At 33.8% G+C, this 23,066-nt stretch overlaps 1 protein-coding gene across 3 annotated transcripts; it reads left to right on the top strand.

The window, feature by feature from the left end:
* Nucleotides 1-573: 573 nt before the first annotated feature.
* On the top strand, nucleotides 574-20,722 carry LOC105319684 (atrial natriuretic peptide-converting enzyme). Of its 3 annotated transcripts, none has more exons than XM_011417308.4 (20): nucleotides 574-775; nucleotides 8,719-8,947; nucleotides 9,197-9,262; nucleotides 9,478-9,608; nucleotides 11,744-11,811; nucleotides 11,894-12,057; nucleotides 12,353-12,388; nucleotides 12,556-12,792; nucleotides 13,056-13,142; nucleotides 13,233-13,499; nucleotides 13,653-13,796; nucleotides 13,988-14,095; nucleotides 14,769-14,885; nucleotides 15,977-16,109; nucleotides 16,403-16,519; nucleotides 17,688-17,737; nucleotides 18,816-18,996; nucleotides 19,237-19,502; nucleotides 19,587-19,744; nucleotides 20,358-20,721. In XM_011417308.4, exons 1-20 carry the CDS (start codon nucleotides 749-751, stop codon nucleotides 20,538-20,540), a joined length of 2,769 nt encoding a protein of 922 aa, XP_011415610.3. In that variant the 5' UTR covers nucleotides 574-748; the 3' UTR covers nucleotides 20,541-20,721. The 3 variants fall into 3 exon arrangements, with proteins under 3 accessions (XP_011415610.3, XP_011415609.3, XP_065922611.1); XM_011417307.4 differs by lacking the exon at nucleotides 574-775 and adding an exon at nucleotides 2,039-2,509 and having other exon boundaries at nucleotides 20,358-20,722; XM_066066539.1 differs by lacking the exon at nucleotides 574-775 and having other exon boundaries at nucleotides 8,563-8,947; nucleotides 20,358-20,722.
* The last annotated feature ends 2,344 nt before the right edge of the window (nucleotides 20,723-23,066 follow it).

Raw genomic sequence — 23,066 nt, 5'->3', positions numbered from 1 at the left:
TCTGTCATAACAAAGTGTTCTTTCGGACCTCGGTGGATTGGATATAATATCTTAAAGGGCAAGAATTATCTGCCCTCTAAAGGGCAGTGTATAAAATCAAGTTTCATTTAGAAAACGTGTATTATTTATTAACACTATGTGATTGTGATTATAAGTTAATCAAATTTACATACATTTGATGTTTTCCCCTTCATATTCCATGGACATCCTTATACGCCCATGAAAGTCCAGCATATCTGGAATGCCATGTAACCAATTTCTGAAGGTATTCAACTTTTTGAACCTATTCTGTTGCAATTAAACGAACATAAAACGAAAATGTCAATAGTTCAGGTGTGAGAGACGGGGTCTCATCGTTCTTTATCTCCGGTTTTATATCCATTTCGAACTAATTTTATCTCAGCGGCAGAAATAAGTTATCCGTAAAATAACATTGTTTTGTTTCGCTCTACCGAGAATGGACAAGGCTTTAGGGCAAGGGATACGAATCTGCAATCTTAGAAGGACGTGTCATTGAATAGAAACAGTACAGGTATGCTACCTGTATGAGGACCCACATATTCGATCACCTTTCTCTACCTCTATGTAAACTAACTTTAATACCTCCCGTGTTCAGCGTTTGTATTATTCTTACTATGTTAAGCATATCATGCATTCAAGTCTAACACCATAACACACCCTGCCATTGAATATGAGCTAAACATGACTTGTTTCAAATCTGTTGATCTTCTGTAAGCAAGTGGACGCAATGGATGCTAAATCATCAACGGAAAAGGCAAGTATTAGTTCTTCAGAAAACTCAGCGATCTAAAAAAAAAATACCTTAGACAAGATTACAGCATATCACTAGTAGAAGTTTGGTATCGTAGGGTGAAAGTCTAGTCTGTCTTGATCTGCTTTATGATTTTAGATATTTGATGAACCGATAATCATATGAGGGTTCGGGTAACTCGCATTTTATTGCATGTAGGTGATTTAAAAAGCCCTTTATAAGAAATCACGTTTCTCATACTTTGCTGTTTTGAAGCATTTTCTGAATGCATTGGAAAAAGAAAAGGTGTGTGGTTTTTTTAAACAGTTGGGTTTTATTTCTGGTTAACGAGTCAGACAGTGGCTGGTACATACACTTCTGGGACCTTATTTCAAAAATCCTGAAAAATCTGATTTTTATGAATGGTTATAGTGTTAGTTTCAAGCGGTTGTGATATTAAGGATATTTCTCTGCAATACTTAAGGGCAGATTACTTTTGCTTCCGTTGCACTTAGTTGAAATCATATGGAAATATATTCATGCAGATGTACAGCGGATTGAGATGCGTATGAGAAATGATTATAAAAGGGAAAATGATGTCCAAATGCTAACAAACATAACTTATTTACACTAAAATTCTGAAAAAATTCAATTAAAAAAAAGTTTCAAAGAGACCATTTAAAAATATAATGATAAAAACAATCCTTATCGGCAGACGTTTCTTTTATTTTGGCGGTTGAAAATGTCGCAACAATGTTTTGTAACATATCAAGTTTGTAAATAGTTCGCTTAGTTCTCCACATCTGGCGAAGGCTGACGGTATAGTAAAGTCTCCGAAAATCATTTATAATGTATTTTGGCGGACATGTCCAAACAGAAAATGATAGTAAATCACGCAAGTCAAATCTGAGGGAAACAATTCTATTTCTTTGGCTAAATTTGACCTATGCCAAGGTCTTTCACCGTAGGTATTGATTCTATAATAACATGGCTTTTTAAGTCCGTTGCCGAATCGTTAGAAAACAATTTTCATATCGAGCGCCCTTGCCTAAGTGACATCTGTACCTTGTGTCTGCTAAGAACTTTGTATTGAGCACAGGGGGTGGACTCTTTAAAAACTAATTACCTATATCATAATGTAGAAATAATGAATCATATCGTTTTAATTATTTTTTAAGGAAAATAAACGGAAGTATAATGAAAGAATAGTGTATCCAAAAAAAACCAAACAAACATTCACAATAGGCATCCTCTTGGGAAAGATGTCCGCGTTTTAGCATAAGTAATTGCATACCTGATCAACCGTCTAATTGATCTAATAAGTCAATATTGGCCTCAGTGATTCAATACCCGTCTTCCCGCGCTTCTCAATGGACGTCTGCTTACAGGGAGTAAAGAAAACACATATAATTCCGCTAATCATCTCACTTTTTATCGGACCTAGAGGTGAAATTTATTGTTTTCTGGATATCATTCTTTCTTCATCTCAAGAAGGCCTTATTGATTTTAGTTAACTACTCCCAAAGGGGTATAGACGGAAGTACATAGGTTTTTTGTGAGACCTATACTGTTATCTGCTATACGAAATCGACAGTGTATGAATTGTGAACAGATACGTGTGTATGGTGATGATAACATGAACTGAACACTTTCAAATGATTGAAAATGATCAAGTGAAAATAAAGACATACTCGTACTATGCCTCGCATTCGAAGGAATCCATCAAGGGAGTATTCCTTTATTAGGTCTTTGTTTCAGGTAAGAAATTAATATTTAAAAGGCATTGGTATTCTAAATTATATTAAAAACAATCACTTTAAATTATAGAAAACTAATTAGTTGTATAGAAAAACGATTCGTAAAAAAGATAGACTATATTTTGTGAACATCAAATTCTTTATACATGTACTTGTCAAAAGTCGCAAGAAAAGCCCCACGATTTTTTGTGCGTTACAAAATGTTACTTTAAAACTTACATTGTAAAGAAAACCCCGCCACTGTTAATACGGTTATGCTCATAGTATTATCTCACTCGTTGTGTAATGTTATTGCGCCATGCGTCCAGAAAATCTTCGGATGAATTTAAAAGTTCATTTAAAATTTAAAAAATACAAAAAGTAACATGAAGCATCGTTGCTGAGAGTATATCATGATCATCTTGGACAATCGACGAGATAAGTTGCATAAAATTAATGTGCAACACGTGCAAGATAATTGCATTCCCCAATCTATGTAAATAAGACAAATGTTATAAACACAGCCCTGAACGGATCACACGATTCGCATATGCAGCGTTTGCCAACGTGTTAACGTATTGTACTACCGGTAATTAGAAAACCTGGCTGGCTGATAAAAGGGAAGCACGGCGTCCGAGCCCCTGTCGACGGCGCTCATGTATCAATACTGATTAGTGCGGTCAAGCGCCCGACATAGTGTGCTGAGAAAAAAAGCTACTTTGAAAACCCTCGATAGCCATGTATTCTATAGATTCTCAGACTAATAAGTTCTGAATATATACATTGTCGGAGAATATACTCATTAAACAAAGTACGGCTCTCCTACTTCGTGGGGTTATGTTTGCGTTTTTATTTCTCTCCAAAGTCTATTTTGCTAGAACACAGCAAAATTTTATTCTAGGTTTAAAAAAAACCAATATGACAGCATTTTCGATAGGATATTTTGTTGTATTTTATCTTTATACTGATGATTTGTAACAAGGAAGTTTAAATATATACCTTAATTCTAATCTCCGATTTAGCTTTTATTCCTGTAATTATTTTATCAAAGAAAATAGGTCATTTGGTCTGAAATCACATTAAATTTTGCACTTTTTTTACGGATTTGATTTCATTTTCATCAGAAACAATATCTTTCGTTCGATTCATTTTTCGGTCGTTCTTTGATATCAACAGTCTGTTAGCGCTTCCTTTATAAATGATTTTTATTGGAAAATTTGTTCCTGTTTTGACGAATTGATTTTTTACCTTTCTTTCTTTTCTTCCATTTTCATTTTTTGTGAAGAGGATTTTAAACATTTGCAAAGACCAATTGCCGGAAAACGAAAACAAAATGTTCATAAGCATATGTCACTATTAGGTCTCTGATATTGTAATTCTGCAGAGTTTGCAATGCTCTCGTCTACTCCTTCTTTATGGATTATCAACCATTATGGTACACTGATGTAATTGATTGTGAATATAATTCATTTTAGACTAATTAGCCCACATAACAGCACTTCAGAATTCGGGTCAAACTTGTTTACAAACTGCAATCAAATTATCCTCTTACGGATTCGTTTTCGGATTTTAACGATTTCCATAATGGCTCATTATTTGAAAAACGCAGTACTAACTAAAGCTTTAATTATGAAGCTTGGGATTGTGAGGTCTTGAACAATGCTAAAACTCGTATATAAGCGTATCAAATTATATTTGATACAGTTGGAGATACAAGCAATACAGATGGTTTATCATATTAATCAATGGCTCTGAGAATAAAAACGTTTCGTCAAATATGTACACAATTTAAGTCTGTGTCAAAATTCTTGTGCCTAAAACAGTAACCTTGGAACTTCATCAGACGTTTATGTTCAAAATTACATATTGTCTCATGATGATGATGATGATCAGCATCATCATCAGTAGGTTCTATACCTGAATAAACTACTGCGCAGTAGTATATGTAATGCTTTGGATAACATTCACATTGGGCACTGACATCACTAAAAGACCAGGATTTCTGTATTGAGACCACCTTCATTTCTAGACCAACTAGATCACGGTTTAAAATGACCATAAAGTATCTTAATTCCTGTTAATTCTTTATGGCCAAAAACAGGACATATCAATCTTAAAATGTGTATTATAAAGAAATTTGTCAAAAAGTAGTAGAAATAAAAACCTTGGACGGATTTATTTTTATGCTAATATGATGTTCTATCTAATTTCCATGTTCATTTTTTTCCCTTCCTTTTAACCCTTCATTTGATTCATTATTGAACAATACACATTGATATGAATCCGATATTTCTGGTAGCAGCCACTCTCTGGATGTAAGCTAGTTTATTACAGTTCTATAAACTTGCGGCCGATGTTATTCTTTTTCATTTTCAGTGCAAAACTTATTGTGTCTGCGATAACAATTTTGGAAATTGTTTCTTTTAGGTTATCATAGTCTTAACAGGGAGTAAAAGTTATTTACTGTCACGCGATTCAACCTAAGACAATAAATAGCCTGAGTGACTCAAAATATTTTTTTAAAACTATTCTAGAAAAATCTTATAGTAACTAATTAAGGAAAAACACTAATTATATGTGAAGCTTACGGTGTATCTCGTAAAATTTTATGCGATTGTTTAACTAAAAAATGATCTTGTAAATGGCAAGATCTTGTTTCCAATCCTTTACTATCTTTAACTCCATAAAATATGTTCAAAAACAAAATGTTAATTTTAATACGTAGACGGTTTTTGTCTCATTTTTAAAGCGCTAAGCATAGCTAAGGGCTTTATTGTCGTTAGACTTCTACTTCCGGTGCATCAATTAACCGCCCCCTATGAGCAGAAAACCAGTTTCAGTGGTTTATGCACATTGTTGCACGGGCTTTTTTTAAAACATGTATAAAGTTCGGGCTATTGTGAATCCAAGGTGCGGGGCTTACATACATCATTGCAGGGGCTGCCACGCAGTGAGGAGGAAATATATTGCCTAAACAGAAGCTGAAATATAGAAAAATCAAATCGATTCTTTCTAACTAAGCTTGCACAAAGTAAATTTCCTTTAGAAACAAGCTAGGTTAGCGCTTTTCAGTACTATCAGTACTTTGATTTAAAATTACATTTCTAAGCTGTTGATTGAAACTTATCACTTTCATCGTGGACGTAAAAAAATCTTAACTATTAAAAAAACCACTTATTAAAATGTTTAGTAATTGTTGGTTGAATGAAAATTGGGTTATGTTCGAAATATGTTCGTTCGTAAGTGTTGAATATGATTTGAGTCACAAGGAGAGATAACATACCATGGAGAACGTTCTATGTTTACTCTTTTGAGAGTAAATACTAGTAATAAAATGTTTTTAATGCGCATTAGCACCTCTTGAACACGATCCATAGTTGTTTTTCACCGAACAGTATTTAATACTGCAGTCTTGCATTTAAAAAAACATGAGCCGATGAAATTCATATTTTACTTGCATTGCACATTATTACTCGAATAGAATTTCATTTAACGCATCTCATATTCGACAACTGACCTGAACATTATGGGAAATTTTCTTACGTTTTGTATTACATGTATGTATAATGGGCCATTCTGTTGAAAACATTGCAGATTCTTTAGATGTATGTACAGAACTTATGCAATTATTAAAGACATACGTGTAGTATTTAAGAAAGACATCTGCTTGTGCTTGAATTGACATCTTGAAAGAAAAATTATGTAACTTAACCTTTCATAACCCAATTTGCCTACCTGAATTTAACTTGTAGACGCATATACCATAGTGTCTGCATTTATCTTGGGTCATGTCGAAACTGAAACAAATGAATTGTAGACGAATCTAAATAGTTTGAAACAAGTTTGAAGAGGGGTTTCTGTTGAGGCGACATGATTTAAAAATCCTGTATAGTGCGCTTTCAGTTTTTGAGGCATCGGCTAAATTCTGACGAATGCTTCAGGGATTCTCCTATGTCCATTAGATCGATAGTTCGGGCTTTCCCCGTTGTTTTACTAACTGGTACTTTCATGAAATGTAACCATTGTAATCAGTGGTGTCAATCTCAGAATGATGTCCTTATAGAGTCATACATCTTGTACTCTATGTTAGTTCAAAATGTCCATTGCTACGGCAGCTCTGTCCAAGCGAGGCCTTTAAAATGTCTTCAACTCCAATCTACTGTTATACGAATCAAATAAATTTTCATGCTAAACGACTAGTCGCTTCGACTTTTCGACCATTCTGTAACTAACAACAATTTATGGGGGGGGGGGGGGGGGGGTTCATCGTCGAAAAGTCTCTGACAGTAAGTCTAAAGGAAGACGAATGTAAAATGCAGATATATTTAAAAAAGCAGTTAATTTTGTGAATACTAGACTTTGATCCGTGAGTGCACGGGTTGACAATTTGCATATCGGACATTTACGAAATAGATACATCCACAGGGGCCAAGCCCGTTTTAACACTAATTTCAATGTAGCCATTTATCATTAATGCCTCACATATACCCGTAATATAACAAAAAATTGCAGAATCGCCCCGTAACGATTTTGGAGAAAATGAAGAAGCATTGAATATAACAGTCAAATTAATCAAAATAAACCATTTTGAGACTGACTGTAAATACCTTTCATCTAAAAATTTAATCGATATAATGTAAAAATTCTACACTTTTTCAACAACTACTCGTATTTTCTTTGCTACAGAGACAATACACGGAACGCATTCTATCGTAAAACCGGGTCCGTAGGACATAAATATATTTTTTCATTTTGACGATAAAACAATCTATACATTATATCTTGACTCTCCTATTGAGATACACGAAGACAAAAGTAGGCTAAGTACTAAGTAAATATGTATATTTGTTTTTCTATAATTTATCTCATAAGGAATCATAAAATTAATATATATATATATATATATATATATATATATATATATATATATATATATATATATATATATATATATATATATATATGTGAACAGAATATATAGCAATTAAATTTCCAATGAAAATTTACACGTATTTGTACTATCGTTTCTGAGTTTATTAATGCAAATATGATTTTGTGGAAACATAAACTAGAGATCCCGTCAGCGTATTGAATGTATTGCGCACGCCCTAGATTGCAAAATCCAAAAAATCCAGATGATTTTTTTTTTTAAAGGAATTTTCACGGATTATTAATTAGCTAAGCTTGATTGAGAAAAAATAAAAACAAATTGTTAATCTTCAAGTACCAATGATGGTTAAAATATATAAAACAAAAGGCAATACTCTTCCGATTTATCGGTATTAAAGCTTAACAATTCGAGTCTATTATTTTAATATAGTAGTATAGATTTGCGATTCTAAATGATATTTTTATATACTTTTTTCATTTCTCGATAAAGTCAGCTAAGCTCTAAGTAAGATATTTTTCATGTTATGGAAAGAATTAATTATATGCATTCCTTTTTTTATATTTATTAAGTTTAAAAATCCGTCTTATGTGCTTATTTGTAACAAGATTTGATTTTCTAGGGGGTTTTTCCCCTCAAAATAAGTTAGTTGAATGGATCCAATTAATAGTAATTAATTGATGCAGATTTCAAGATTTCATTAAGAGGTCTTTTAAAACGCAGCGACTATTAACTTAATATATTCCTCGTCAGCAAATCTTATGGACTGTATCCACAAAGTCTCAGTGAAAAACCCGTACGATTTTCCCCACTTAATTCAAGACATATTGCAACATTTGCAAATTGGTTGACTAGAAAAGGAAAAACACAGTTATTCTTGCCAAAGTCACATTTGTATTTTTCTATGAGATAGGGAAAGTGGCTATTTCAAGACAACTGTTTAGAATAGTCGCTGCGTTTTAAAAGACCTCTTAATGAAATCTTGAAATCTGCATCAATTCACGTAATTTTAGTTATGTATCATGCACATTCAAACTGTTATTACCCTGTTCACACAGCACGCGTTTTGGTTAGACAAAGATCGATCCCCAGAATCCAATGAATACTCGATTAGGTTTTTTTCTTCTACTAGAATCTTATGATGGCGAGGTCCATCAGATGACACTCTTTCAAACGGTTATAAGAAAGCTTGTAATAGCATGGCAAAGCATTTGTATAAACAACACTTACAAACCTTATGTGTTGAGTTGTGAAACATGAGTGGAAATGTTAATAAGATTCCAATGCAAGTTTTTCATTTAAGAAGTTATAAAGGAAGTGATGAAAATGTGACTCTTCTTCAGGCGTGCTATGACAACCCATTGTTTCAACAAGAGGAGGCAAAATTTAGTCCAGATGTGGAAAAGAAACCCAGATCCAAAGATTACACCCCGGCTGATGAAATCCCAGAAATAGAATTTAATGAGAAAAATGATGCGACAAATAGGCGCAAACTTTGTCTGATTGGCTTTATTGTGTGTTGTGTGGCGGTGATAGGGTTTTTGGTTGGATACCTAGTAAGCTCTCCGAAAAGTACGTAAACAGTTTTATTCCGTTGAAGAATTTCATTTTTGTTTTATTCTACTTAATTTATGTACAGGGAATTTTGATGAAATGAAAATTAAACCCTCTGTCTTGAATATTTTCCCCCAAGCAATAAGCTCAAAACTTAAAAAAAAACACACCCCACAACATGAATAACCCCAAATGCCCTTAAAAACGCAAAAAAAGTCTATTGTTACCAATAATGATTCAGATGGATTGGCGTATTTTTTTCTTCAGAAAACGACTCTACATATCCGAAGGATTCTGTCTCCACAACAACTGTCGCTTCTACTGTGCCTTCTTGTGAGTACAATATGAACACAAAAAAATCTCGGACTGATGTAGTATTTTTATTATCAACCACAACTTATTAAAAAACAAATTTTGCATAAATTCTATCATTCTGTTTGCGACATGATAAACATTAATGGTAGTCCTATTGTACATTAATAATCAGTGCATATGTAAAAACATAGAAATATAAGCCAGTTTTAATGGTGACGATGCTATACTTTCAGTTTCTTTTAAGACCGACACTTTCAATGGAAGCATGCTATTGATAGCAGGCCCACTCTCAAAATACACTTCAGAATATGCCGACCAGGGGTCAACGGAATACCAGTATTTTTCTAAAATATTTTTATATAAGGTAAGGTACCCATATGAGATGATGCTACCTTAAGGGATATCTTAGTCATCATTATTTTAGTCATGTCAAATTTTGATATTGATATTGGTATTTCCAATGCTTCGTTCAAAGTACTCGCTTTACTAGTAACTTGCATACAGTATTTGGCTTGGTTCTAAAATTACATTTTCACTCTAATTATAAATGGGATTCCTACGCTTTGCCTAGATGTAGTTTTATTATCCACATCCCCCAGAAAAGAGATTCATTTTTTGCAATTGTGCTGATGGATGCGGGAACTCTATTTCACGCGGTAAAAAGTTATCTGATTCACAAACATTTTTTGCAATAGATTCATACCATAAGGACTTGTTTTCTTGCAACTCAACAATTTTCCTCCATTTTCATCCGGGCCACCTGAGGATTCAGGCAATTGTATTCGTTATCCCGTTTTGCTTCGCACAAAATTAAAAGTGAACGGCCTTGTGACAACGATATTAGCAAGAAAGCTCTTTCTTAATAACATTCCTCTAGTTAGACATATCAAAGCTGGCAGGAAATCTATGTTTCGTCTAATTTTGTAATATAAGGAAATGACTTGTTGCTCGAAGTCTAGTGCTGTGTCCAACCCTAATCCCCCTGTATCGTAGCAATTCTGTTATAGTTAAAGGGGTATCTTCCAATTTATTTTGATAGAGTGAAAACAATCGTAATTAACGTTGTCCTAAAAGAAATCGGACCAATTTGCAATACTTCTGAACATCTTGTATCGATAAATTCTGTCTAGTTAGCTAGCTTTACAAGAACACTCTTATTGTCGTTTTGTAAGCTGCTTTGGAATTGCATCCACATCACCAGCAGTTAATTACATAGACGCACAGTTACCGAATATCAATATCATGTAGAGGCATGGTTTCCTCATTATACCTGTAAGGGTAATCTAGTTTCATTTTATCTTGTCAAATTAATGAACCGTTCAATTCATGTAGAAAATTAAAACGTAGAAATCGCAAAGTACCAAGTAAAAAAGATCCTTGGAATTTTATACATATTTCCATTTCTATAAAAAATATTAATGTTGTTCTTAAGATCATGGTTTTTTTTTCTTTACATTTAACGAGTTTGCATGTATTTTTACAGTGACAGTTAACAAAAGCCTTTTTAGTGCAGATTCCCCGAATAATAATGTTTTGATATTTTCTCTGATACTTATAATAATATTTTCGCATGAAACCCAATGAGATAGATTAGAGCCAGTTAGAGGTGTTGAATTTATAGCATTTGGAGGTGTTGAATGTATAGCATTAACCCAAAGAATTCATGCTGACAAAAGCAGGATTCAGTACTATTCTGTTAAGCATACAAAGAAGAAAATATGAGGGAGGAAAAGTCCTTGTTAAGATTAAACCTCCTGACGAAAAAGTCTGATTCTTTAAAGCAACCTTAGGGCTATTGCTCTGTTCACTGTACCTTAAAGTCACTACATTAGAGAATATTTTGGTTTGAATATGGAATACATGTGTCATAATGAATCATTTCAGTGCATGTCGTATTGTAAAATTATTCAAAATATAGTGGGTCATCACTTCAAGTTTTGTAAATTGAAATCTTTTTTTTTAATCTTAGTTTAATTAAACTTTGACAAGAATATGGTACGCAAACCAACCTTATAAAATAATCGTCAGTACAAAAATGGCGCCGTTTTAATTATTTTCAGGTTTCAATTTTAAAGTGCTAAAAATCTGATTAAATCGTTTATAACCTATTTTTAAAATGATATTGAGATAAAATTGCATTGTTATTTTCAGTTTCATATTCATTTATCATACTATGGTATAAGATGTTTACCGTTTTAAAAAAAAATTCTATTCTGTTATATTTTAGTTTTCAAATAAAATCCGCAACACAATGAATCGGATTTTATTTGAATATAGAATATTAAGAGAGTACTTAACGAAGGAATGAAATAGATTTAAAACAGAGAATTTCCTAACAGCCTATCAATTTACACAAGAAGCGTAAATGTTATACAAATCGATACGATGTTCTCTTGTTTATAACCTAATTATCAACAGTAAAAGTGGTTTGTTCAGAAAACTTGAAGATATGAATTTACGGAAGGAATTAAAGATTCATACACATTTCTTTCATTTCAGATGAATTTAACATTTCAACAAAGTCCGTACAGTTCACAGTATAGTTCTACAGTCATAAACGAAATCAGGTTACCAACTTTTATGAACCTTCGTACATTTAGTGATTGTTAAATATGTCAATGTTCCATGATTTATATTTCTCTATTACAGACCACAAAATGGACAACTGTCTAGAGTTTTGTTTAGTTTGAAGTTCACGTCATCAATTAATATCCACAATTCGACGGAATCATCAATAGTGTCGCTTCTTGTTTCCGGTTTTCGGAATGGTGTGATGGAAGCGTCGCCAGATTCCATAAAAATTGCGGCACTTAGTAGGTTTATGGGCTCCACAGCCGTTTCAAATCGCTTAGATAAAGGAATCTTTATATTATAATATTAGTGTAAAAAGCAGACAATTTCTTTGTAATCATATTAAGCTTTGTATTAATTTACCAATGACCCCCGTAAGTCATATTGAAAAGTACGTAATAAATAACCTTGACCTTTTGTTCTTGAGTTAATTTCCGGCAACATAAATGTTGTGTTTTTGATACAGAAAAAAACATCGTATTGATTGAATTAATTGTTTTTCTCTGATTTTGTACGTTGTTTAATACATCTTTGTAGAAAATGAGGCCCCAATAATTCCGACGGTGCACCCAGGTAAAAATTTGATTTAACTACTTATTTTTCATACATAAAACAACAGAATTTTTTAGTGACATACTTGAAAATCATTCATATTTGGCCTCAGAACAAGACTGAATTTATGATTAACAGTTATGAAATTGATCGAAAAGTCTATTCTGCATATGTCCGTCATCTTCCAGGGCAGTGTTTCACGGTGCACCTAAAGCAGTGTGTTAACAAAACAACGTACCTAGATGCTACTCTGCCTAATGCGTTCGGTCATACCACGCTATCAGAGGTTCTGGAGTCGTCGGATAACAACCCCCGACTTTTTGACACAGAGTGCTATGGATATGCTCAAGATTTCTGGTGTTCTGCATATAATCCCGAGTGTAAAAGCGGTCAGCCAGAATTGCCATGCAAAGATTATTGCTTCGGTAATAAGCATACTGAGTTAATTGAAATACATGTAACACTGAGATACTTTTAAAATTGCGCTATTTTTTTTATCATAGAATCAAAGTGAATAAAACTCTATTTTACCAAATATTGAATTTATGCTTTCGTTACCCTTCCGAATAAAAGGCCATTTTTCATTTTGGGCTTTAAATTTCCATGAATGTTAGTGTTATATTTATTCCTGTTATACTAATAAAACTGTACAGGAATACTTGCTTTGATTCATATCTTGCTTCTTCAGACGTTAAATCAGCCTGCGAAAATTCGACATTTCCATTAGATTGTAACACACTACCAACTACCAATTGCAGGAAAAATCCATTCATACGTAAGGGCTCAATTTTCTTTCTAAATCATATCATTACACTTGGTTCAAAATGGCTATTTTATCTAGACATTTACATTTTTGTTTTTTCAGCCGGAAAATGTGTGGATGTGCCATTTGGGGGTGTCTATAATAAATGCATTAGTATTGGATTTAGTCACTCAGCGCTTCCAAATTACAATCTTGAGGTCAAGTTTCCAAAACCTAACTCGCATCTGGATTTGATTTTCAATTTTCAAAAATTAACAAAGTGTTATAAACACTCGGAACTGTTTGGTTGTTCTGTGTTTGTTCCGAAATGTTCCGGATCATCCGTTGTACCACAGCATACTATTCCTCCATGCAAATCTCTTTGTGAAGGTATATTATACCCACCAGCGTCATAATTTTACCAAAATAGCAAAAAGTACTTAGTCATCATCTATATTTACGAATATTCAAAGATGTATTTCATAAAGTCGTAGATTTAACTAAACTTAATTGGTTAATTTTAATACACGGTTTTGTTTGAAGAATACAAGAAGAACTGCTTCGTTTTCTGGGAGATATTTGCCCTCCCTTGGCCTAAGAACTTGAACTGTTCCTCTTTGCCCGATGTGAACGACTCCTCTGTTTGTATTGGATACAAAGAGGCACACGAACCCCCAGAAGTCAAGGGTAAAAATAATTTCACTTTCGATAGTTTGGCAAATTTAAATCTATCAAACATGTCCATCATTTCCAATGTCTTGATCCACCATCCCCATCCGTTTGCTATTGTTTGCGATTTTACGTCTTTTTTTCTTAAACGTTTTTCATACGTATTCATTAATTCCTTTGTCAAAGTAATGTAGACCTCTCTTCTGTAGAGTGTCAGGCGAGCCAAATAACCTGTGACGCCGGGCGGTGTCTAGACTATTCGTTCCTATGTGACGGATATCGTGATTGTGAGGATAATTCAGATGAAGCCCATTGTGGTAAGTGCCCCTAGCTGTTCTAAACTAATGAGCAACGACCATATCCAATGTTGCATATTTTTTTTTTCAAATCTCAGATCCGAATTCCAAATTACTTAGTATCCCATGTACTAGTTTTTAATTATAAAAGAACTTTCATTATTGATTAGAAAATATTTTTCGTTCCTGTGTAATGTGTTGGTCTTGGTATTTCACCCAGAAGTTGTGGACATAATATTTAGTAAATTACCGTCTACCTTGAAAATAATTAGTTAATTAGTGGTATTAATTAAAGTACTATTTTACAATTTTACAAGGTTTTCAGCTAAAAAGTTAGACGAACAACGAAAACTGTTGCATTAATAGAAATTGGCAGTTTAATCTTCTAGGATAGATTGAAAAGTGTTTTGATATTTCCGTGATTTACAGATATGGTAAATTCTTTTCTGAAAAAAAAACACAGTCCTGAAAATTTGTTTTTAAAGTTGTTTTCAATCAAGTTAACCCTATACAATGTCATATGTCAGAAAAAATCATTTGCAAAGATTACTAAAAAATGATTTTTACATAGATTATAGATATCGTATATGCTGTAATTAATCTTAATACAACATTGTAATTCTTAGTAACAGGCATACAAATTGCTATAAACTTGAATTATTAAAGATTTAACTTCTCTTGTCTCCCTGTCTAGCCGCTTGTTCTTCCGGGGAGTACCGCTGTAATCCGGCATCCAGTCTGTGCATCAAGAAGTCCGAGGTCTGCAATGGAGTACCTGACTGTTATGAGGAAGTGGAGGAAGCGGAATGTAGTATGTAAAAAAAATCAAAGTACTCAAAGTACTTGTAACAAAACTTATGTTTGCTAGTAGTAAAACTCAAAGCACCATCAATCAAAAAATGTAGGTAGCTATAAAACATTGATATGCAAGATCAGACTTAATGTCGCGAATGTGGCCATGTTTACAATTATTACATGTGTCCACAGCGTCCTCTGAAGACCATAATTCCTAAGAGCACTCCTAACTTCAAACTCAGGATCATTTCTCAGTTTACAGTGAACAGGGATAGATTCTGTAACGTTAGTCTGCATTATCTACGATAACATTTAAGAGAAGCAGAATAGTAAAGGATTGGTTCATATTCTAATTCTTAACGTCATATTGATACGGTAAAAATTGTTTGCGTTCTGTAAAATATGTGATTACTTTCTACATTATAGCTGAAATACATTGAACTATTATTGATCTTAAAGTATAATTGAAAGATGAAAACAACTGTCTAGTCTCGTTAAGCTACAAAAACGCTTCTCGAATGCTACTTTAACATTAAGATAATCTTAATATTAATATAAAATTAATTTTGTAGAATTATATCTAATAACAAATTAACCGTGCATCTAATCGAAATGGTTTATAGATAGCATGCACTTTGGTATGAGAATTAAGAGAAGCCACATGTTTAGCTACCACGAAGCAGAAATCATAAAACTTACAATCAAGATCCATCCAAGCATTAACGTTAAACTGAGTTATAGATGCTCCCATAAAACATTTTGTTAGTCTTTTGAACAGGCTTTTAGACGTTCCATCATTAATTCCTGATATTTAAAATCCCTCGCTGAAAGTATGGCCCATGGATATTTTTGTAGCAAGATGATGGAAAACCGCTCTTTATTCATGTAACATTTTATTTCATCTGTTCGCGATTTTTACTTTAATTTGGGGACAAATAGAGGTCTTTATTGCTATAGGAAGGTCATTCTAAAAATAACTAAGATTGATTAGATTTCTTCTTTCTATTGGTGCTTTTAATTCCATGCATCATAGATACGAATTAGTATTTGTTTTGTGATAGTTAAACTTATCATGAAAGATTTGAATCAGTATGTGTATTTTGAAAGTCAAACTCGGGAACGGATCCAGTAGGGGCGTTGTCCGGGTGTATAACGCCGAGTCCGATGACTGGGAGGAGGTTTGCAGTGATGACTGGAACGACACTCTCAGTGGGCTCGTCTGTCGACAGCTGGGCTACAGGTACTAACATGTGATCAAGACGTCACTGACGGTGTTTATTTTCGTTTTATTGTCTATTCTCTGAAGATTTAAATTTGCCTGTCCATATTTTTAAAGAGAATGTATTGTCAACCACAGGAGACAATATTCTTTCTGTCTTACGGAAAACTTTGTTTTTACTGTGTTTGGGACAAGTCAATTACGTGTTTGTTTTGAATGTTACAATATTTTCCTTAGGCATTTATTGCGTCAAAGTACTTGTATTTGGTTGAAAAATTATGCTTAGAAATATTGTTTTCTTTTGTGTATTTCAGAGGTGTAAAAAACACAAGTTTTATTTCAAAGAGTAGCACGTCGGCATCAAAAATAGACTTAGGCGGTGTGAATGCCTCAGCTAACACAGACTACATACAATCTTTTCTTAGAAAAAGGTATTTATTATCATTTACTTACAAAAGTCAATGAGATCTGTTTACTGATCAAGTTTATTGTGTTGTATGTAAGCTTTATCCTTTAATCCCGGTAGTAAACTTTGTTTTGAACTGAACTTTTTGTAACTATAGGCAATAATCGTAACAATTTCTCGCAAAGTTTGGATTTAACTTTTTGAAATTTTGCTTTCGGCTGCAATATATGGAGGGTAATCGTGTTCAAAAATCCGGACATGTAAACTTGTAAGTCCGAATATGTAATCGTGTTGGTGTGTGAGTCTGAGTATGAATGTGTGTAATTCTGATCGTGTAACCTATAAAACTCGAGCATAAACACGTGTAAGATTTGACTTAGTTCCTTCGCATGATGCACAATTTGCAGCTTTATTGCTTTCATCAGCTAATTAAACTTCAACTTTGCACACTTTCAATCCGTAGATTCTGCATTTGTATCTTCATGCTCGGCAATAGCACATCTGACACATTACAAATTGACAAAAGTCTACAAGTTTGTCGAATTTTGACATGACCTTATATGGCAACTGCCTTACTGCCTTTTTCTATCGGTGACGTCACTATTTCCATATAAGGTCATGTCAAAATTCGACAAACTTGTAGACTTTACATTTGTTGATTTGCAATATGTCAGTCGTGATATTTCAGAAAACGGAAATACAAATGCAGAGACTGCAGATCGAAAGTGTGTATTATAGTGGCAGGTTACATGTATTTTACAGCTGCAATTTGCATCTCTAGGAAAAATTAGATTGAAGGCCTGCGGGGTCAACTCTGAAGTGTTTATCCCTGAGTTTTATAGGTTACACGATCAGAATTACACATATTCATACTCAGACTCACACACAAACACGATTACATATTCGGATCTACAAGTTTACATGTCTGGATTTTTGAACACGATTACCCTCCATAGCAATAATTTTGCGTGTCATCATAAAAAATCACTGATTTTACAAACGTGCAAAAGCGTTTCATACGCCTTACTAGTACATGTACTTGTAACATTTAGTACTCTACAATCAATCTTGGTATTCTAAATGACTGGCTTCTGTACTATTTGCCTCGCAAAAACTGTTTGGGTTTGGGTATTTTGAAATACTGAACAGTGTTTGATGACTTAATTATTTGACTTTCATCATCTGTTGTTTAGCTCTGTTTGTGCTGGATCGAGCGTCGTTCATTTGACATGTGGGGATCCTGGTAAGTCTTTGATTACAGCAATTAAAGATTGATTACAGTACCACCAATTAACTGATTAATGTTGTTTACAGGCATATTCAAGTATGCGTATCTCAGTATTCTGATGAAATATCATAATTGTGTGCAATACATTATCATGATGCTACTTTGTATGTTCTTTGGATCAAGTTTGCGCCTTACATCTTTCATTGTACATTTTTATTTCATCTCAGTTTTTGGGAGTTGATTTTAATCAACTCTCATATGCAGTTACTCAGACAAACCGAAAGTGAAACAGTGTTTGGACCTCAGCACAAATCATTGCTGGTGACAAGACTTAGTTCTCGAAAATAATTGATAAATTCGATGTAATGTATGCTAAAGCATTGTTTTTCAAGGAAACTTATTTATAAATACCTTGAAAATAGTCAGATTTTAAATGGTTCGAACAATTTAAATATTATTAACATGATTCTTATGGGGGTTTCTCGACATTCTTGTCGAAAAAGTCCAAAAATACATATTAGAAAAATGTGCGTAATTCAAATTGGAAACTACAGGTACTTGTCATGCAAAATAACATATCATTGATTTTAAAATAAATAAACATCGACAAAATCAACTCCCGTCAGTTCTTCAGTACTTTGATTATCCGTGCGATTCAGGTTGTCTTGTGAGTTATTATTTCCAGTACCCGGGTATTGCCATTGTAAATTGTCACTCATATTTCCGCTTTTCCGACTTAAATCTAATTCTTTGACAAAATAAAATCAAATTCAGAGAAAGGTCAGTACCACTAGTGCCATTAGACACAATAGGCTTTACTGTTTGATGCAAATACCTACTTCAACATGGAAACTTTGTATTTTTCGTCTCGCTCAGAAGAATGTCTCGATCTTTGTTTCCGAGACCCAAGGCAGATTTCTGCAACAGAATTCATGGTTCAGCACACTGGCCATCGTTGATATTCTTTTTACTTACTTGCGTTAACAATAGACAGCAAATTCACTTGAATTGTTTACCTGTAAACTGAAAATAAAATTTTTGTTTAAAATGTGTATGTTTAATTGCAAATCCAACTTGTTTGTTCTTTTGTCAGTTTGTGGAACACGGCCTGCGTATTTCCCGTCGCCCCTACGCATTGTCAACGGTGACCAGGTTAAGCCTGGGACATGGCCGTTCCAAGTGGCGCTATATGGAGGCGATAAGTTACATTACTTCTGTGGAGGGAGCATTCTCAACGAGAATTGGATTGTCACTGCCGCTCACTGTCTTGGAGAGTAGGTGTTACAAAACATTAAAATCTTTTTTTTTATTATTTTGGATGAAATCTTCGGTTTGACCATCAAATTATTTGAATATTTGTAGCGACCACTATATATTGATAGTATTTTTCTGTTATGTGAGTGGATGGGATGGAGTTGGTCTCTTTGAAGTACTTATCATAAATCTAAATGTAATTAATGCATGTTTCAGATTATCCTACACTAGTAATATAATCATTAAGTTATCTTTGCCAGGAAAACAACAATAGGCGATTTAACTGTAGCTGCTGGTGATACAAGGAGATTTGCATTCAATAAGTACAGACAACTAAGGACTCCTAAATCTTTACATATCCACCAAGGCTACTCCAGTGAGACTGTTCAAAACGACATAGCTCTCATACAGCTAGCATCAGCATTGTACTTCAATGATTATGTAAGGCCCGTATGTCTGCCTAGTAACGTCACGGATGAAGGAACTCGCTGCTTTGCTATTGGCTGGGGCAAAGTCAATGATAAAGGTAAGATTTGATTTACTCTTGACATGTATACATTTTAAACACGTTTTCGTGCATTTTGGAACTTTTTTATTTTATTCTCTCCAGCCCTGGATTATGAACCTGTTTTGCGGCAGGTTAGCCTAGACGTGGTATCTTGGCAAGGTTGCAAGCACGCCATTGCAACCTCTGGTATCCAGTCTCCGTACGCACTCTCGGAGGACATGATGTGCGCTGGAGGAAGCAGGGGTCATGATGGATGTCAGGTAAGTAAAATATATGCAACAGTACGATGTTAGTTATCAACAAATGTCAACAGACTTGCCTCTTTTATTCTACTATATATAGTATTATGATTTGGTCTGCTACGATCAATGTCCGTCCTGTGCAAAGGGGGCAAACCGGTTGAACAGTCTTTAATACAAGCAAGAAAACCTCTCAAAAACCAGCCAGTGATGAAAGACGCTGGATGCTTCATCCAATTAATTGTCTATTGATGTCAAACATCAGACTTTAAAAAGCAGTCTAATAGTAATTTATCTAAGTTGAAAAGTATACGGCTAAAGTCTAAATAAATTCTTAAGGTTCATAACCATCTTTTAGACAACACAAACTGTCTGCTGAAATTGTAAAAATTGTAAAGAATTGTGCTATAAAATATTTAATAACAATGCATTGTATCTTTGGTATTATTTTGAAGAAAAAGTTTTGTTCATCTGATGATGGAAAATAAGGTGATAGACTTAGTGTAAAATTAATACTCATTTCTTGATGAGGTTCATTCAAGAGAGCTGCGGTAGAGGTCACAGCTGAGCATGGTTGCTCAGAAAAACACGTACAAGTATTTTTTTTTTTAAAGTGTCGCAATATAATTTACAGGGAGACAGTGGTGGCCCCTTATTGTGCCCGGAAGTAGTAGGGACGGACACCTGGACTTTATCAGGTGTTACTTCCTGGGGTCTCGGCTGTGCTGTGCCGAACGTTCCTGGGATCTATACTGAAATCTACAAGTTCCTCGACTGGATAGGAAACATCACAAATAATGAGCTGCCAATGGCGTAGAGAATTGTGTATAATGTTTACAGTCTTATCATTACGTTGTGTATATATTCATATCTTGTACAGATACTTCATGATCATCTCAATGTATATATCTGACTGCTGGAGGATGAGTCTATAATTTTTGTGAATGCAAAAAAAGTTTGTCTAAATGGTATATACTATTTTGTTATACTTTCATGTTAAATACTGAAATCTGATTGGTTAAGACGCAGTTAATAATATTTACTATTACCCTCAGCGTTAGCAACGCACTTGGCAACGGGTAACATTAAAAAATGTCACAAGCGCGAAAATTATGCGCGTACGGTTCGCTGTAGAATTCACGTTATTCCTATATAAAAGCAGTAAAATCTTCTTAAAATTTTTAAAAAAGACATTCAGTATAACAAAATAAATAGTGCCTGTTTGGGAGGATAACAGTTGAAATTGACACCCCTCGAAAACCATTGTCAACCTCCGCTTCGCGTCGGTTGACAATGGTTTTCTCGGGGTGTCAATTTCAACTGTTACCCTCCCAAACAGGCACTATTTATATAATAATAGTCTATATTACATGGGATGTATAATTACTAGGCACAAACTTGTATGATATATAACGACTACACATGTTATCCAGGCATGTGCGTTCTCTGCCCCAGTCAAAGCCAACAGACAATAAACACTGCCTTTATGATATTGTTGAAGAGGAAATGTTGATAATTAAAGTTTTAGTTGTCATTCTCATGCATATTTTAAGATGTTAAAAAAAATTCCTAACCTGTAGAATTTCAATTAAGACAACACCTAGAAATCCCATTTAGCTTGAAATCATCCAAATCCCATTTACTTATTACTACTATATACATGTAAATCGATCCCATTGAACATTTATGTGTACATCTTTTCAATCTTGCATTTATTACTTGATATTCTTATTACATGTAGATTGAATGATAATCCCAAATTAATCTGAGTTAAGAGTCCACAAACCATCATCTCTATGATATTGGTCAGTTTGGTCCTTTTTGTGAGAATTGTATATTTTGTCATTTTTATGGTTGATTTTTGATTTCTGTTTGTTAATGAATCGTACCATTACTTTCACCATTCGGTCAAGGACTGACAAAATAATTGTTATTTTATGTTTTGCATCATAAAATGTCTCTTTCAGGTTTACTTGTAACAAGTTCAAGTCGATTAAATCTTATATGTATTTTATCTCAGTGAGCATCTTATTGTAAATCTCATTTATAAAAGGTAAGCAACAAACAGATTTGAATTTGGATTCAAATATACACAATATCATTCTAAATTTTACATTAATTTGAATATCATTAACCTAACAATTCTAGTATCTTAAATATCACTCGGATTTTGATTCATTGTACCTGTATATTTATATATGAATAGATTTGTTAGTTCGCCTATTACATGGTTAAACATTATTGTAAGTATACGTACATTTATATACTAAAGACTTTTGACATGTCCAGTACTTAATAACTTGCGTAAAAGATATACGCAATCCATGTACATGTATAATATATTTCACCAGGCCGATTTTTATCAATAAACACATTAAAGTATACTTTTTAAATAAAGTGTTTTAAAAATCGAGTCTTCTCTTATTACAAGGAATACATATATTGTGTATGCAAGCGAGAAGTCAAATTACAAGGTGATAATGCAGAATTAACATATTTTTATATCACCTTAAACGACACTTCACAGAAATGTTTGCAGTCAAATCAATGGACGAGGTGATTCCATTATACAACAAATATTGATTATTTGCGTGTGTTTGTGTGTGGGGGGGGGGGGGAGGGTTACATGTATAATGAAACATTTCACTAAAATCATTGCTTTAGAAATTGGTCAATACGAAGAAACATATCGTCTCAAAGGGGGCAGGGGGAAGAAGGGTTTAAAGTAAAATGATTCAAACATGAAAATGTGTCATAACTTTGACCAAAGATCGTTTAAGCAAGCAGGCACGTAGCATTAGGGGGGGGGGGGGGCTCCACTTTTCTCGCAGCAACTATTTTTTTAAAATTTACATACAAAAAATTGAATTATCATGGAGTTGCCCCCCCCCCCCCCCCACCACTTTTTTTGGGAATATGTAAAAAACTGAGGAAAGGAGTGAAATTAAAGTTATATTCTACCCCCACCCCCCAACACGGATTAGGTTTTTGAAGATTTTGGGAAATTTCAAATTTCCTTTTTTTTTTTTTTTTGGCTTGTCCAAATTTTTTTGGATGAGTCTGCCCCTCCCCCCCCCCCTTTCAAAAACGATGCCACGTGCCTGGCAAGTTTAGGGTCAGATTATATTGATGAAGATTTTCTCACTAGGAAATATTCGTAAAATCAATCAGTACCTTGCATTAACAAATTAATATACAGTGTGTTCAATTACCTATGAGTACACTTAGCTAACCCATGCGCCATGAGCACAAATATAAACGTCATCACGCGTTTCGAGTATGTTTATCATTGTAGATTACGAGACGTTCAAACTTACATAACCAATTTGATATGTTCAAATGG

Source organism: Magallana gigas, chromosome 7 (assembly GCF_963853765.1).
Source record: "Magallana gigas chromosome 7, xbMagGiga1.1, whole genome shotgun sequence".
Lineage (NCBI taxonomy): Eukaryota > Metazoa > Mollusca > Bivalvia > Ostreida > Ostreidae > Magallana > Magallana gigas.
This window is presented reverse-complemented; position numbering and strand designations above follow the sequence as displayed.

Excerpts from the sequence above, each read along its gene's own strand:
- LOC105319684 (XM_066066539.1), top strand. The coding sequence starts at position 8,632 with ATGAGTGGAAATGTTAATAAGATTCCAATGCAAGTTTTTCATTTAAGA. Across the intron at positions 12,058-12,352 it reads CATAAAAATTGCGGCACTTA|AAAATGAGGCCCCAATAATT; the intron begins GTAGGTTTATGG and ends ACATCTTTGTAG. Across the intron at positions 12,793-13,055 it reads ATGCAAAGATTATTGCTTCG|ACGTTAAATCAGCCTGCGAA; the intron begins GTAATAAGCATA and ends TTGCTTCTTCAG.